We start from the raw sequence: 15654 nt of genomic DNA, 5'->3' as shown, positions 1-15654 counted from the left end.
GGCATCGTGCACCCTCCAGCGTTCATTCTCCTAAGAGTGAGGTCGCATGTTCAGGTTGTCTGTGAAAACTTCAAGACCCTGTAATAAACATTCTGAAATCCATTTTGAACGGAGCCCCTTGGAAGGTGCACCTGCTTCGGACGCCGGCGTGCTTCCCCCTTTCTCTCACCACTGCTCACGCGGGTCTGAGATGGCGTAAGGAGCGCGTCGCGTGGTACGGAGGCAGCGGCCCTTTTGTCCTGTCCTTTCAGAGGAGCTGATCCGGCAGTACCTCGCAGACCTGCGGAGCCCGGAGGAAATGACTCGCTGCGGCTTCTCGCTGGCCCTGGGCGCCCTCCCGCACTTCCTGCTGAGAGGCAGGCTGCAGCAGGTGACGCGCCCGCACCCTGGGGACGTGGCCTGTCGGGTCTGGGCGTTGCATGTGAGCCGGTGGGGGACGGCTCAGGAGGGGTCTGACCACAAATCCACGCCTGTTCGGGCGTGCGGCCATGAGGAAAGAAACGGGGTGCTCCTGAGGGCGCCTGGTGGACAGGAGGGACTTGGAGGGACTGAGTGCTAGTGTGACAGAGGGAAGGTGTCACTGCATCTGTGGAAACACACTCCCACCTTTACATAGCCGTGCTGTGTCCCCTTCCTCCTGCCTGGGACATTCTGGGGTCAGAGGCACTGGACACACGGCCTAGAACTCTGCTCTGTGACTTATCCATTTGGAACATGTGACCGACTCTCAGGACCGAATGGCCCTGGGAGGAGTAGTGGATCGAGACACCAGGGGTCGGCTGGTGATGGGTCATAATTCCCAGCTCTGTGCCATGGGACAGAAAGGGGGCAGCTGGCATTGGGGATGCCCCGTGGAGATGACCTGGGGGCAGCAGGTGCCCCCAGCCACATGTCCTCCCGCCTGCAGCAGGGCGTGGGGCCCGCCAGGTACGTGTTCTGTTGAGGACATGTTACCGCCTTTCAGGTGCTGGTGGGCCTGGGAGCCGTGACGGCCATTTGCCCTGAGGACGTGAGCTTTGCCGAGTCCAGGCGGGATGCTTTGAAGGCGATCTCAAGGTGGGTGTCCGGGATTTTCCCCAGCCCTTCCTCTCCCAGGGGCCAGCGACCAAGCACTGAGGGTGGTCCCTGTCAGTGTGGGCCAGAGCCCTGTCTCACGTGAGGAATGTACTTCGAAGCAAGTATAACTTTTTATTTTCTCGTGTCTTCTCTTTTCAGAGGGTTGTCAAAGAATATTTCCAACTCAGAGGCTCACTGACCCTTTCTTCATTGTCACTATAGTGAATGTCAGAACTCTTTGCTTTAGGAGCAGCAGCCCGCCTCGAGAACTGGGGCGTGAATCTTCGCTCATCTGGAAGAGCCGTGTGGAGTGGGCCGGGGTGTTGGCCACACACCGCATGCGTGCCAGGACACACTTTCCTTTCTCTGTCACCCACCCATGCCCCCTTCTGCTCTGTGGTGATACCACCCCTTTCTGACAGTATGGAGGGTGGGAAGGGCCAGCACAGGTGGCCTCCTGCGCACGTTTTAAGCTGCAGACACTAGGAAATGTGATTTTGGGGGAAAGCATCATTCAGCATGTGTCAGTGTGGAAGGAACTCTGGAATTCCGAATCTGTCTCTGAGGTTGTTGGCCTGTTGCAGCGTGTCCCGTCTGGCCAAGATGATGGGAAAGATGGGGTTCACAGACACTTGCCATATTTCATGCATTTTTCATAATTTCAGGGTTTGCCAGACGGTTGGTGTGAGTACAGGAGGAGCCCCAGACGAGGTTGTGTGTGAAGAGAACGTCTCCCAGATTTACCGCACGCTGCTGGGCTGTCTGCACGACTACACCACCGACAGCCGTGGGGACGTGGGCGTGTGGTAAGGTGGCAGGCGGTCTCTTGCTCTTGGTCCTTGAGCTGTGCTGTCCTCCCTGAGCCTGTGTTCTCAGGACAGCAGAGTATCCTTGGGCCTGGCTCCTGGTTGCGTTCTGCTCTTCTCTGAAAAATATTAAATTCTAAAACACAGAAACTTGTCACTCCCTCGTCCCAGCCCCCATGGCTGGCTTTCTAGTTCTCCTGAGAGAGTTCAACCAAACAAAGGCCCTGAGGTAGCCATTCAGGGCCAGAAGGGAGTCAGGCCACTTTGGAGGAGGAGGAAATGGGTACTTCTCTGGGGATGCAGGAGCACAGTCCACTGTGGCCCCTTCTGATGGAAACCAGGTGCCCAGATCTCAGTCTTGGGAGAAACTTCGCTTGACTGTTCTCGCGAGGACGCCCTAGACAAGTCGTTGTAGTCCGAGCCAGGATGAGGCTGTGCCCGTGGTGTGAGGTTTGCTTGCGCGTCATTTCTTTGGTCTTAGATTGGCAGCTGTCGTCTTTCCAAGATTTCAACGTACGGTAAATAGCAGACCTAGTTACCTTTTGTTGGAGGAACTGAGAGCTAGTCTTACGACTTCTGTCTCTTGTTCTGAACACGCTGTGATGGGTGTGCCGAGAGGCCGCGTGGGGTAAAATGTCACTGACACCGCACGGACTCGTTCTTGTATTACATTGGAAACAGAAGCTGAGCCTTAGGTGAAGCCTCGAAAGAAGAAAAGAAGAAATGCACGTGTCCTTCCACATGTGGCAAGTTTTTGGCCACGTTTCTTTAAATCTTCCCTGCCCACCTCATCCTGGACACCCTGTCTCCCCCCACCCCCAATGGGACCCACCCCTGCCCACCAGCCCTGGGGTTCTACTCTTTTTATTTCCCCCAGTTCTTTTTCTCTTCAGTTGCGTGAATTCTAGTTTATGTTCTCGTTCACTGGCTCTTCCCTGTGTGTTACCTCTGTGTGGCCGTCAGGGTCTCCTGAGAAAGCTCGAATTTCATCATCTTGGTCGTTATAGTTCCCATCTGGGACCTTCCCCCATGTTCTGTGTCTGCCGGCCTTCCCGGCTTTCCCTCCGTCAGGATGATCCCTCCCCTCACTGGCTTGCTTTCCTTCCCTTGTGCTCGGTCCTAGATGGTGCTAGGGTCCCAGATGGTGCTAGGGACACAGCTGCGTGGGGCCCTGATGGCCTTGGTGTGTCCTTGTGGACGCAGCAGGGTTCCTCGGTGGGAGTGTGGGCGGCCCTGGAGGGGCGCCCCTGAGTCCTTGGAGAGTCTGCCCTGACAGCTGCCTGTAGTCCTACGACAGCATGGCCCGACCCCTGCACTTCCCTGTCGCTGTGAGACGTAGGCTGGGGCTGTACACGTCAGGGTCTGTGTCTGTTACTGATGACAGTTGGGGCCTGGCTCAGGCTCAGTCGTGAGCCCCGCACCGTGCATCGTCTTCCTGGTTCTTTGTGGAGCATGTGGTTTTGGAGCAGATCCTGCTCTGGGAGGTCTGCTGTAGGGCTGGGTTCCTCACTCCTCCGGAGGGTGCCGATGGCTTCTAGTGGCCAGTGGCCGTCGCCTTGCCTGACGTGGGTGGCCATCCACGTTCTGTTCGGTGGGTCGCCCTCCTGCGTGGGCATGGGGTCCCCCTGTGCTCTCTGGGGCCACGGTCCCAACTCCTTATAGTCCAAGCCCAAAGGACAGTGGGTTTTCCTGGGTCCCTCAGCAGCACAGACGCTGAGCCCCGTGAGGAGGAAGCTCGGGCAGGGCCGCGCCTGGGGTGTTGGTGACAGTGTTCCTCCCAAGGCCCGTGTGTGCCCCGTGGGTGTGGCAGCCCAGTGACGTCCAGTCCTTGAGCAGAGTTTCTTGCTCTCTGTAGGAAGACTCTGGTTACTTACTTTCCCGTTGTGTTCCGTCAGCGTCTTCCTCACAGTCGTTTATTTTTTTTTATTTTTATTTTTATTTTTTTTTAAAGATTTTATTTATTTATTTGACAGGCAGAGATCACAAGTAGGCAGAGAGGCAGGCAGAGAGAGGGGGAAGCAGGTTCCCTACGGAGCAGAGAGCCCAATGCGGGGCTCGATCCCAGGACCCTGAGATCATGACCTGAGCCGAAGGCAGAGGCTTTAACCCACTGACCAACCCAGGCGCCCCCTCACGTTTGTTTAAAGACTCCGTGTCTGTTCCGGGATCTGTGGCAGTCCCATCTGCTTCTGTCCTCTCCTAGTATTTTAATACTTGGCTCTTTTTTGTTTGTTTGTAAACCATTGCTTGTAGCTCTCACTAGATCCAGAGACTGTACATTCCGAATCGCGGAGTCTGTGGGCGTGCACGTCCTTGCAGGGAGCACAAAGGTCCGGTCTGCGGCGTGGGTGCAGGCCGCCCGATGGTGTCAGTGTGGGGTCGGGCCGTGTGCCACCTGTGCCCACAGCCCTGCCCGAGGGGCCTCCCAGCAGCCATGCCCGGCGTCTGGGATCCTGGCCCTTTTCTCCCCTGTCAGGAGCTGGTGAGGCCCCGAGGGTGTGTGTGTGGCCTCGGGTTGTCCTGTGAGGGTTGTGCCCACCAACACGGAGCCACAAGGTCCTTCCGTCACCCGCACCCTGCCCAGCCCTCGTGCCCGCAGACGGGTAGGCAAATGTGTCAGGTCTTGGGCAGCCTCTGATTGGCGGCCATGCCCTGGGGGCAGCCTGCCCTGTTCCCCGGAACCCCAGCCCGTGTCTGTCTCGTGCCTCCAGTACCCCCACACCTGTGCTCAGTGCTTCGCCAGCTGAGCTCCTGTGGGCCGGGGCCTGCGTCTTTATGTTGGTGGGAGGGCCGATGCCTGGCTTGTGGGACCTGCCAGGCTTGGTGGTGCAGGGTGGGCCTGTGGTCCCTGCTGTCTGGCTCTGTCCCCAGTCTAAGTGGTGCTTTTACCCTGGGTCAGCCAGTCACGCTGCAGGCCCAGGTTTTCATGTTGTGGAAGCTTCGTGTCCTTTGGTGTGAGCAAATGTGGAGTGAGTCTGGTGGAGTGGAGAGCGACGTCCTGGTGTGGAAGGACGGTGGCGGTGGCAGACGTGAGCTGCCTGGCCTGTGTCTGCCCCTCAGTTTCTCTGCCAGGACATAGCTTTGTAGACTGGGTTGTGCTGCCTTTGGAGGTGTTGTGGGGTCATGAGCACAGTTTGTGTGCACCCACGACCTGGCGTCTGCCTGTGGGCGTCAGACGTGTGTCCTCGCTAATAGAGGACAAAGGGCTCTCACTCACCTCGCTCACCGCGCGCACCGTGTTTGGTGGGTGTTTCCTCCCGAGGGGGCGGTCAGTCTCGAACTTGTCCTGGCTGAGGGTGTCTGAGCCCCCGGGGTGTGGCCGGCGGGTCACACGGTCACATGGTACCTGGGGCTCTCATCGCCTCATTGTCCCTGCAGGGTCCGCGAGGCCGCCATGACCAGTCTGATGGACCTGACGCTCCTGCTGGGGAGGGAGCAGCCAGAGCTGATCGAGGCCAGTGTGTGAGTGCCTCCTGTGGGGGGTCTGGGGGTCTGTCCAGTCTGCTGTTGCTGCCGGGGCCTCCCTTCCTGTCCACCTGCCTTCAGCTCCTTCCTGTGTCCACTTCTCCCCCATCCGTCTGCACCGCTCCCACCCACGACCTGGGGCTCAGGCCTCTGTGGTGTCAGGTTCCCCGTGGCAACGTCCCGTCCCCCCGGCCGCTGGGGTGGCTGCTCTGTCGCGGGGCCGTTCTGGCTGGTGCCCTGGGTTCCGGCTGGGCTAACGGCCCCGCTCCTGGGTGTAGCTGTCAGCAGGTCATGTGCTGCGTGGCCCAGCAGGCAGGTGAGAAGATTGACCGCATCCGCGCACACGCCGCACGCGTGTTCATGACGCTGCTGCACTCTGACGGGTCCCCCATCCCTCACGTGCCCCACCGAGGGGAGCTGGAAAAGATCTTCCCCAGGTACGGGAGGCGGGGGTCCCCGACCCGCAGTGGGCGTGGACCCCCCTCCAGCTCGTTGGCTCACTCTCTGCAGATCCGACGTGGCCTCCGTGAACTGGAACGCGCCATCGCAGGCCTTCCCTCGCATCACGCAGCTCCTGGGGCTGCCGGCCTACCGCTACCACGTCCTGCTGGGGCTCGCCGTGTCCGTGGGTGGCTTGACTGAGTCCACGGTGAGGAGGCCTCATGGCCGGCCCGTGGCGGTGGGGGGCGCCTGGCCCAGGTGGGGCAGTGTGGGAGGTCCGAGTGGGCACAGGCGCTGTCTGGCGGTGGCCAGAGGCTGAGAGCCACACGCCGGGAGGGCAGCTGTCTCCTTGCTGTGCTGGTTTTTTCTCTGCTTTGGGGGTCAAAGTGGGGTTAAGGGTCTCCCCTTCCCCTGGCCTTGGGTATCCAGGGCAGGACCCCAAGGACAGTGTTCCCTTTCCTGAGAGTGGGCTGGCGTCCCCAGGGGAAGCGGAGCAGCAGGATTTCGCGTTTGGAAGACCCGAAGTGACGGGACTAGCGGGAACGTTGTGGCGCGCTTCTGTGTGGACGGCGGCCGCCGCACGGGGCGGAGCGCAGAACTAGCGTCTCTGCGCGCGTGGGCTCCGCGGCGCGTGCGGACGGCACCGGCCGGCTGCTGCTTCCCCCGCTGTCTCCTTCTCTTTTCTCCTCCTTGTGCCATCACTGCTGGCTGAGTTTGGTCTGTTGTGGGTTTTCCATTTTCTCGTGTCCTTCCTTCTGGCGCGGCGGTCACACTTTCCTCCTACCTGCTCTTCAGTAGACCCAGAAGCAGTGTGGTGTGCACCTAGCTTTGGAGCCATTGTGGGGGGTTCCTGCTCCCCTGCATGGTCCCACGTGGAAGCATTTTCACTTACCCGCCCGTGCTCTTGGGCGCAGATGTCGCTGGAGCAGGAGCCGGTGTGGTGGGGCCGCTGCTCCTGGCGTGGCTGTGGGGATCCCCCCCTCAGCCCTCGCTTGGCAGAGTGCAGCTTCCCTCTGAGGCCCCAGCCTGTGACCTGCTGGGACTCGTCAGTGCGTTCGTGGTTCCCGTCCCTTCTGGAAACTTCTCTGCCCTCTTCATTCTCGTTGAGGATCTCCTCCTCCCGCATACCCTTTATGAGATCCCCGTGTTTCCTCCTGTTCTCCGTCCTCCCTGGTTTTCAGACTTCTTTCCCGGGCCTGCTCTGTCTTGTAGCTGGTACTGTCGCCTCTTTGTCCCCGGCCCCTGCTGCATTGTTTTTTATCACCAAATGTTTACTTTGTTTAGAAATCTCTCTTGGGCTTTTTCATTGTAGGCTCATCTGGGGGGGTGTGTGTGTGTGTGTTTCCTTTGCTTTTAAGAGCGTGCATGAGTGGGGGTGAGGGGCAGAGGGAGACAGAGTCTTAAGCAGACTCCCCACTGAGCACAGAGCCTGCCCATCTCACGACCCTGAGATCATGACCTCAGTCGAAAGCAAGAGGCCGGCGCTCAGCGTCATCACGGTTCCCTAAGAGTTAGCCGAGGGCCTGTCCTGCGCGCCCTGTCTGGGGCATCTAGTTCCTGTGCTGTTGGGTGGCGGCGGGTCTCCGTGGGCTCCCTTCCTCTCCTTGACTCATTCCTGGTCACTCCCGTCCTGGGTCTGCGGCGTGGAGGCAGGCGACTCTGGTCTGGGGGTGCTGCCTTCACCCCTGCAGGCGGCTGTGGGCGGCAGTGCAGGGGTGTGGGAGCCGGTTCTGCGGTGCCAGCTCCTGCTGCTGGGTTCCTGCTTCCCGCACGGCCAGCTGTGCCCGCGCCCATGTGGTCACTGCGTGGGTCACTGGGTCAGTTCCTTCTGCTCATTCGTTGGGGTCTGTGGGCCCAGCAACGCCTTGGGGGCTACAGCCTGAGTTTGGAATGGAAGGTGTCCGAGCATCTGGTCCCCTGACCTGCTTCTCCGGGGGACGGTCTGCAGCCTCCCCTGAGGTCAGCCGAGGGTCATGTAGGGCTCGGACTGTGCTGGTGTCCCAGGAGAAGCATTTCTGGGTCAGTGCTCATTCCATGTCTCTGTGCTTGTGCTCTCCGGCGGGATGTTGCTCACCCCGTGCTGCGTTGCTCTGTCTCCTCAGCTCCATGGCGGACGTTAGGGTGGAAACATCCCGGTGGACTCTGGGGCGGGTGGCGGGGGGCGGCTCTCTTTCTACTGTTCCCAGAGTGTCTGTTTGCAGGTCCGGTACTCGACGCAGAGCCTCTTTGAGTACATGAAGGGGATTCAGAACGACCCGCAGGCCCTGGAGGACTTCGGGGGGACCCTCCTGCAGGTCTTTGAGGACAACCTTCTGAATGACAGGTGAGGGGCGCTCTTATCACGGTTTTCAGACCTCCACATTCTCCCTTGTACCCACCAGGATTCTCAAGGGGGAGGAGAGGTAGGTCCAGGCGAGGACCTGACTGCAGCTGGGCAACACCATGCCCGTGGCCCACGGCCCCTTCACCAGCGGGGAGCTGCTGCCAGCCTGCGCCGTGGGCCGGCCAGAGCAGGCCTTTGCTACACATTGGGTGTCGAGATGATGGAGGCTGTGAGCCCAGCAGGATAAAAGTGGCTCTTCCCCGAAGTGACAGCTCTCTGGTCTGCGCAGGGACATGTCTGCTCTGTGGTCTGGATCTCTGCAGGCCAGGACTGCAGCGTGGCAGCACGAAATAGGACTTGTTTTCTGACCACCTTTGCTGCATTGTCCTTGCAAACTGCTTTTCCGTGAAGATGGCATGGAGACCCCATGGGTCCTGACCTTGGAATTCAGGGTGCTTCCCAAAGTCCTCTGAGAGGGTTGTTCCTGGACTTGGTTCTCAGCTGTCCCGGGCTCCCGGGCCCCGGTCACAGCAGTGTGAGTGCAGGCCCTCGTCGGCCCGTCCTGTCCTGGGAAGCAGACGAGAGCTCAGCCCGTTGCCTTTTCTCTTTAGCGCTGAGCGTGGGCGAAGGGTGCTGTTCCGTAGAAGTGCACTGTCAGCGTCCCTGAAGCTGCCTCCACAGCCCGCACCCTGAACACGCCCGTCAGCCCTCCCGGTCCCCAGCCCAAGGCAGCCGCTCCCACTGATGTGCTGCTGTCCCTGGACTCAGTGGACATTTTCTACAAACGTATTTCAGCGGAATCTGCAGTGTGTCTGGCTTCCATTTGTGGCCGGACCACACTCGGTTCCTCTGTTGACGGCCGGAGTTAGGAAGAAAGCTGTGGGGGACGTTGGCAGACGTGTTTGTGTGGACGTGTCCCCACTCTGCTGCTGGGTCCGTGATGAGTCGCAGGCAGACTGGGTAGCACGGTGGCTGCAAGTTCGGCTTTCAGAAAACTGCCGCACCGTTTCACGAAGTGGTCGCGCTGTCTGTACCCCGCTGGGGCGTCTTGAGGGTCCGGGCTCCGGGTCTGTGCATTGATGGCTGGGGCATGTCCTTGTGGCTTTGGGGCCTCCCTCCTGCCCCGCACGGATCTCCTCCCCGATGAGGGTCTGTTCAGCCGTCTATCTCTTGGTTAGGTGGTCGTGGTTTTCCCTGCTGCTGAGTTTTGAGATTTCTTGCATGAGCTGCACAAACCCTTTGTCACAGTGGGCTGCAGGCACCCTCTTCCGGCGGTGACCTGTCCCTCATGCCCTTGGTGGACTCGGAGCAGGTGCCCGCGTGTCCGTGGGTTCCTGCTCCTCCCCTTGGCTTTTACAGGTGTGTTGGTTGGGTCAAATGAAGAGTCTTGGCCTGACTTAGGGTCACAAAGGTTTTCTCCTCACGGTTTCTAGATCTGTAGTGTTAGGTTTTGTATTTAGGCCTAAGGCCCGTTTTGGGTTATTTTGTGTGTGTGACACGAATGACAGATCCATGTCTGTGTGTCGTTTCTGCGTGTGGCTGTCCAGTGCATTGGAAACTGTCCCTTCCACGATGTTGTCGTTCGACTTTTTCATCAGTTGTGGATATGGGAGCTCGTTTCTGGGCTCTTCTGCTCCTTGGTCTGTGCTGTTGTGCCCCTGGAGCTTTGCGAGTGCAGTTCAACAGCGTCAGCTTGTCCGCTCGTCCCTTAGTTGTTTGGCTTTTCTTGACCCTTTGTGCTTCTCTGGGAACTGTACAGTAGGATTGTCATTTTCTACACAACATCTTGTCCAGATGGGGGTTGGGGTACTGCTGACTCTGGGGAGAGTCTGCTGTGGTTCGGGGTGGGGGACCCGGGGTCTCAGCGTTTGCCTTCTGCCCTCAGGGTGTCTGTGCCGCTGCTGAAGACGCTGGACCAGATGCTGGCCAACGGGTGCTTCGAGCTCTTCGCCGCGCAGCAGGAGTAAGTGTGCTCCGCCGGGGCCCCTCCGCCCGCGGGCCTCGCAGCTCGCCTTGTAGAGACAGAGTGATGAGGGGCAGAGGGGAGACTCTAGAAGGTGATCTCCAGCACCTTCAGGGCTGGTCCGTGCCAGCAGGAGGCTTCGGCTCTGTCCCCCGCCCTTCTCCCCGTGAGGCTGGGGCTGTGCCTCCAGCTGGGCTCCTACTGTCGCACCTGCCACGCAGCTGGGAAAAGGCCCAATCAGGTGAGGTACCCCCTCCCCACACACCTCCAAAGTGGACCTGGCAGTCAGAGCGTCATGGGCAGTGGCCCAGGGTGGGCAGGGGCAGTGCAGAGTGTCTGGACTCTCATAGGAGGACCGAGCAGGCCTGTGGGTGTTGGCCGGGTGTGGGCACAGAGGGTGGGTGCGTGGAGGGACACAAGGCAGCCCCGTGGCGGCTCCTGGCCGGTGAGCTCTGGCGTCCGGGCTCATGGTGGCTGGTTTATCTTGTTAGGCGCCTGATGACTTTCCCTGGATCCCAGACCTTGAGGGCTCCGCCTCTGGGCTGGACGTCTTACACCCTGTGGGGGGCTGGAGCCTCCTTCTGGGCGCGTTTCAGGGACTTGGAAAGCTGTGCCAGCTGGGCCCAGAGTGGCGTTTTCCCGTGGTAATTGTCTCCCACTCTGGAGGCCTTTTTATGGGCTGGGGTCTTTCTGCCATGTCTGGGTGGCGCTCACCCTGCTGCCACTCTGTGTCTGCCACTCTGTGGCCCTGCCACCACCTGGGTCGCTCCGTGCTCACCTCCTCTGCCTCCGGTGCCTCCGTACCGTCCTTGGCAGCCTGCCGTCCTGTGAATTTCGGTCGGTTTTTAGTGTCGGATGGAGGGCGTGTCTGGTGCCTGTCGCTGCTGTGTCCCTAATTCTCTGGGGTCAGGACAGTGTCTGCACTCAGAGGACACGCCAACCCCCGTGTGGCATGGTGTCAGTTGGCTTGCTAAACATTGTTTGGAGACCCGAACAGTATTTTCCTGGTTTGAAAATTTCAAAATAAGACGACAGGACACAGTGTGCGGCTACGAACAGCTTTATTTCTCTGTAGCTTTGCATACTCCGCTTTGGTTCGTGCGGGGTTAGGGCTGGGTCTCGGGACCCCACGACCCACTTCATCGTTACTGTTTGCTCGTGTGCTGGCTCGACTGCAGCAGCTCCTTTGGACTTTGAACTTGTACCCCTCTGGCCCTGCAGTTCTCGGACCCGGGTGTGTTCATGCGCTGCTGTCCTGGTGCATCTCAGACAAGCCGGTGAAACCCGGTCTGACCGCCTTCCATGCGTAACCTGTCATCGGTCTCAGACCTGCGTCTACGTGCGCCTCCCGCCGGCCCTGCTGTGCAGCCCCCTTCCTCCTACCCTCCTGTCTGATAAATGAAAGGGTGTCTCTCACTCCAACAGAACTTTCCAGTCCTTCCTGTTCTTTCAGTGGCCACCCTGTCGGAGCATAATTTTCCGTGTTTTGCCCTCTTCCTGGGCAAAACCAAGGATGTTAACGTGTTCCACGTGTGTGAGCTCGCCATCTGTGTTGTGTCATGTGTTCGTGTTCGCACAGCGTGGCTTTGTGCAGTTAGTGCTCATGTCGTCCACGTGTTCGCTGCCTGCTCCTGGCCCACCGCCCGGGGCCCCGCCGGAAGCTGGGTCCCGCTTCTCTGTCTGAGACACGGCCTTCTGAGGTTCGGCCAGGGACATCTGCTGCCGGCGAGCGCTTTCGGGTCCTGTTTGCAGGTTACTTTCAGAGGGTGTAGAATTCTGGGCAGATGTCGTGTTTTGGGACCTAAACATCTTTCTTTTTCTGGCTTCTGTTCCTTTTGAGACGTTGCCTGTAAGTCTGGAGTCTTGTACAGTCTGGATTTTCTCTTTTGAGGATTTTCTTTTTGAGAAATCTCAACATTTCTACCACTCGGACGGGTCTAGCTGTCAGTTACATGCGCCACTGTTTGACCAGGAATTCGTTAAACTTGAAGATGTGGCTTTATTTTCATTAGTTCTAGAAAATTCTTGGCCCCCCCCACCCCCGACCATGGCCCTGCCCTGAGGCTGTGCTGCATTCCAGGTTCTCCCGGGGCCTCCGCCTGCCAACCCCCTCCTAGCGCGGTCCTGACCCCCTGCCAGACTCACGGGTGGGGTTCAGTTTCGGTTTTTGTGTTCTTCCAGATGCAGCTTCTCATCTGCTCTGTCTAGCAGCCCGCTGGCCTTCCGCTCTCCGGGATCCAGCGCTGCGGTCTTCCCGCGTGCGTCTGGTCTCCGTGCTTACGTGGGGGTGTGGTTTCTGCGGCCCACAGGGTGGGCTTTCTTGTCCGTTGGCCTGCTTGTCCGTCGTCTGGACGCTGCACTTGGGAAGCCGTGCATGCGGCTGACCGGAGGCGGCGGAGGAGCTTGGCTCTGGGGCCTTCGTTCGCCCTTCCCAGGCACTGCGGGCAGGTGGGAGCCGTCTGGAGCCCCCTGGGCCCACGTCCGCCTGCAGGTCTCTGCACTGCCTGCTGGGGGTGCTCTCTCCCCCTGCGCGATCTTCCAAGTCTGGCGGGTGCCCGTGTTCATCATGACCAGGCTTTGGGTCTTCTTGTGGCTGCGGGCTGGGGACAGCACGCTCGGGCCATCCGGCCGTCGGTACACCCTTGTCCTGAGGCACCTCCAGGGCAGCCTTAGCTCTGGGAGTGGAGGCAGCGAGCCTTCCACCTGCTGCTGGAGAAGGGCCTCGGGGTCCAGGCAGGGAGAAGTGGCAGCAGAGACTGGGTGTGTGGGTTCTCGGTGCAGGGAGCCAGCAGACCTGCTAGAGGCCTGGATGTGGGTGTGGGGGAGCAGACTGCGGCCAGGAGGGCGGGATTGTCTCCAGGATCGGAGGCCGGTGCACCAGTGGTGGGCCAGATGCTCTCCGGCTCAGGTTCCGAGAGAAGCACCACAGAGCAGCTTACACGGCAGAAACAGTCCGCACGGTTCGAAAGCAGGAGGGCCAGGGCCGGGGCACTGGACAGGTGGGAAGTCATCTCCATGTCTCTTCTCGTGATGGCACTCGTGCCATCGTGGGGACTCAGGCACATGGCCTGTTGCCTCTGAGGCCCTACTGGCAGTACCTTCATGTGGGGGATTCGGGCTTCACCATGCGAATCTGGGGGCTCATTCAGTCTGTAACATAAATGTTGGGTCCGCGATGCTCATTAGCTCCCACAGGAGGTGGATCTTCGAGTCTGGAACCCGGCAGAAAGGCCTCAGAGGGTGGGTGGTGTATGAACCCATGAGGTCAGCAGGGGAGCCAGTGTAGACCAAGAAGGGCCCCAGTGGGGGCGCCTGGGTGGCTCAGTGGGTTAAAGCCTCTGCCTTCGTCTCAGGTCATGGTCTCAGGGTCCTGGGATCAAGTCCCGCATCGGGCTCTCTGCTCAGCAGGGAGCCTGCTTCCTCCTCTCTCTCTGCCTGTCTCTCTGCCTACTTGTGATCGCTGTCAAATAAAAAAGAAGGGCCCCAGCGGATCTGGGGGGTGTCCCGTTGTTAGGAGGACAGGGAGCGGAGGGGGCAGCAGAGCCACTGGGAAGTGGGAGGATCTGGAAGAGCAGGTCAAACAGGGTCATCGGTGGCGTGAGCCACGTGGTCATGTAGGTGGAGGACACGGTGGTCACTTGGTCCTCACAAGCGTTTCCGTGAGTTGTGGGAGAAGCCTGCAGAGGGGAGGGGGCTGGAGGTGCACCCTGACGGCTCTGGGTGACAAGGATGTGGAGGCGGCGGGCGGGGGTACCGGCTAGTGAAGGGAGACCGAGAGCCGCCTTCCCTGGGGACAAGGAAGAGGACACAGGGGTAGTGGAACTCCGGCAGCGGCGCTGGGGGAGGAGGAGCATGTCTGTGTTGGAGGGACCCTTGCCGGCCTGGCCCCAGGTTGTCCTCAGCTGTGCAGAGTGGATGAGGACATGGGTCTGTGCTCCAGCCACCTTCGTTCCTCTTGGACCCGGGAGCTGGGCCCGGTTCCAAGTTGGTCGTCCCTTCCTTTGCTCCCGGGCTGAGCCTGAACTGTTGGCACCTGCCGGGGATGGCTTCTCTGGGTCCCCTCCTGCTGGGGAGGGTGGGGAGGCGCATGCCCGGGCCAGGCCCGGGCAAAGGAGCCAGTTCATGTAGCTGTGTGGCTCCCCGGGGGACATGGCCCTCTGATCACCCGGGGGCAGCGCCGTCCCTTGACGGCACAGCGTTTCCGAGCGGCTCGTGCTCATGGAAAGCTCATCTCCCGCGTCCTGTGCTTCCCCTCTAGCCACCCCTTCGGTGTGAAGCTGCTCGCGCTTTGTAAGGAGGAGATCAAGAAGTCCAAGGATGTGCAGAAACTGCGGTCGAGCGTCGCGGTGTAAGTGCCAGGATCCTTGCTGTGACCGTAAAAGGAAGGGCCAGGCAGGCGGGAGAGGCTGAGAGTTAACCTCGGTGTGTCTGGGGCTGGAGCCCTGACGTCCGTGAACGTTCTGGGTCCGTCGCAGGGGGCGGTGCGGACGGCCTCCCGGGGGCGCTGGGCCTTGCTTCGAGAAGTCCTCCCATGAGGCAGGTTTTCACAGAAGCGGACCCGGTTCTGCCGACCCTGGGGCTCAGATGTGTTACTGCGGTGGACGCTGAAGCCTGTCGCCCGCAGGTTCTGTGGGATGGTGCAGTTCCCGGGCGGTGTGAGGAAGAAGGCCCTCCTGCAGCTGTGCCTGCTGCTCTGCCACCCGTTCCCCGTGGTGAGTGCGCTCGCGGCTGCTCCCGGGGCCTTGACCCCTGCCGGGTTTGCGTGGGGGCCCGCACCTGACCAGCACCCTCGTTTGGACACCCCCCGCTGAGGTCAGGTATCCTGCCAATTCCATTTTCCACTGGCTAAAAACACACTCTTCAAATAATCCAAATGTGCCATCTTCCTAGAAGGTACAAGTGACATTTATACCGAACCCATTGGTTCTCCAAATGGGGTCCCTGGACCAGCCTGCAGCAGCACCCCATCAGAAATGCAGGTTCTCAGGCTGCCCAGCCTGCTGATGAGTTACCCTGGGGTGGGCCTGAGACCACCAGCCCCTTGAGCGGTGTTTTCAGTGGGCAGCCGGGGAAGGAAGCACGTAAGGCCGTTTCCCTGGTGAGGGGCAGGTTTTCCACGAAGCATTTCGGTCAGAGCAAGGTGGCCTGGCTTCTCTCTGATGGGGAGGCTGCCGTGGGGCAGCAGGGGAAACAGGGTGGCCTGCCCCACAGCCTGCGGGATTCCCTACCCGGCTGTGGCCAGGGTCTCCTGAGGCAGGATCCCAGCTCACCTCCTCACTTCTTTTTTTTTTTTTAAAGATTTTATTTATTTATTTGACAGACAGAGATCACAAGTAGACGGAGAGGCAGGCAGAGAGAGAGAGAAGGAAGCAGGCTCCCTGCTGAGCAGAGAGCCCGATGCGGGACTCGATCCCAGGACCCTGAGATCATGACCTGAGCCGAAGGCAGCGGCTTAACCCACTGAGCCACCCAGGCGCCCCATCACCTCCTCACTTCTAATAACCTGCATGGCGTTAGGTTCCATTCGGACCCGGGATCGTGCCTGACCCCATGTCCCTGGGCAGGATCCTGTCCCTCTGCTTGGGTTCTAATGGACCTTT

General features: G+C 60.0%; 1 protein-coding gene across 2 annotated transcripts in view; it reads left to right on the top strand.

Moving 5' to 3' along the window:
• The window catches only part of TBCD (tubulin folding cofactor D), a 155390-nt gene that overhangs the window by 135799 nt on the left and 3937 nt on the right, over positions 1–15654 (top strand). For both annotated transcript variants that reach the window (XM_047709329.1, XM_047709328.1), the window contains exons 27-36: positions 252–370; positions 965–1056; positions 1722–1862; positions 5241–5324; positions 5606–5764; positions 5838–5976; positions 7970–8091; positions 9977–10054; positions 14313–14402; positions 14679–14766. In XM_047709329.1, the coding sequence (XP_047565285.1) occupies positions 252–370; positions 965–1056; positions 1722–1862; positions 5241–5324; positions 5606–5764; positions 5838–5976; positions 7970–8091; positions 9977–10054; positions 14313–14402; positions 14679–14766 (1112 nt within the window). The remainder of the gene's footprint in view (positions 1–251; positions 371–964; positions 1057–1721; positions 1863–5240; positions 5325–5605; positions 5765–5837; positions 5977–7969; positions 8092–9976; positions 10055–14312; positions 14403–14678; positions 14767–15654) is intronic.

The sequence above is a fragment of the Lutra lutra genome, chromosome 16 (assembly GCF_902655055.1).
Source record: "Lutra lutra chromosome 16, mLutLut1.2, whole genome shotgun sequence".
Classification (NCBI taxonomy): domain Eukaryota; kingdom Metazoa; phylum Chordata; class Mammalia; order Carnivora; family Mustelidae; genus Lutra; species Lutra lutra.
The sequence above is the reverse complement of the archived record's forward strand: the minus strand, read 5'-3'. Positions and strand labels throughout refer to the sequence as shown.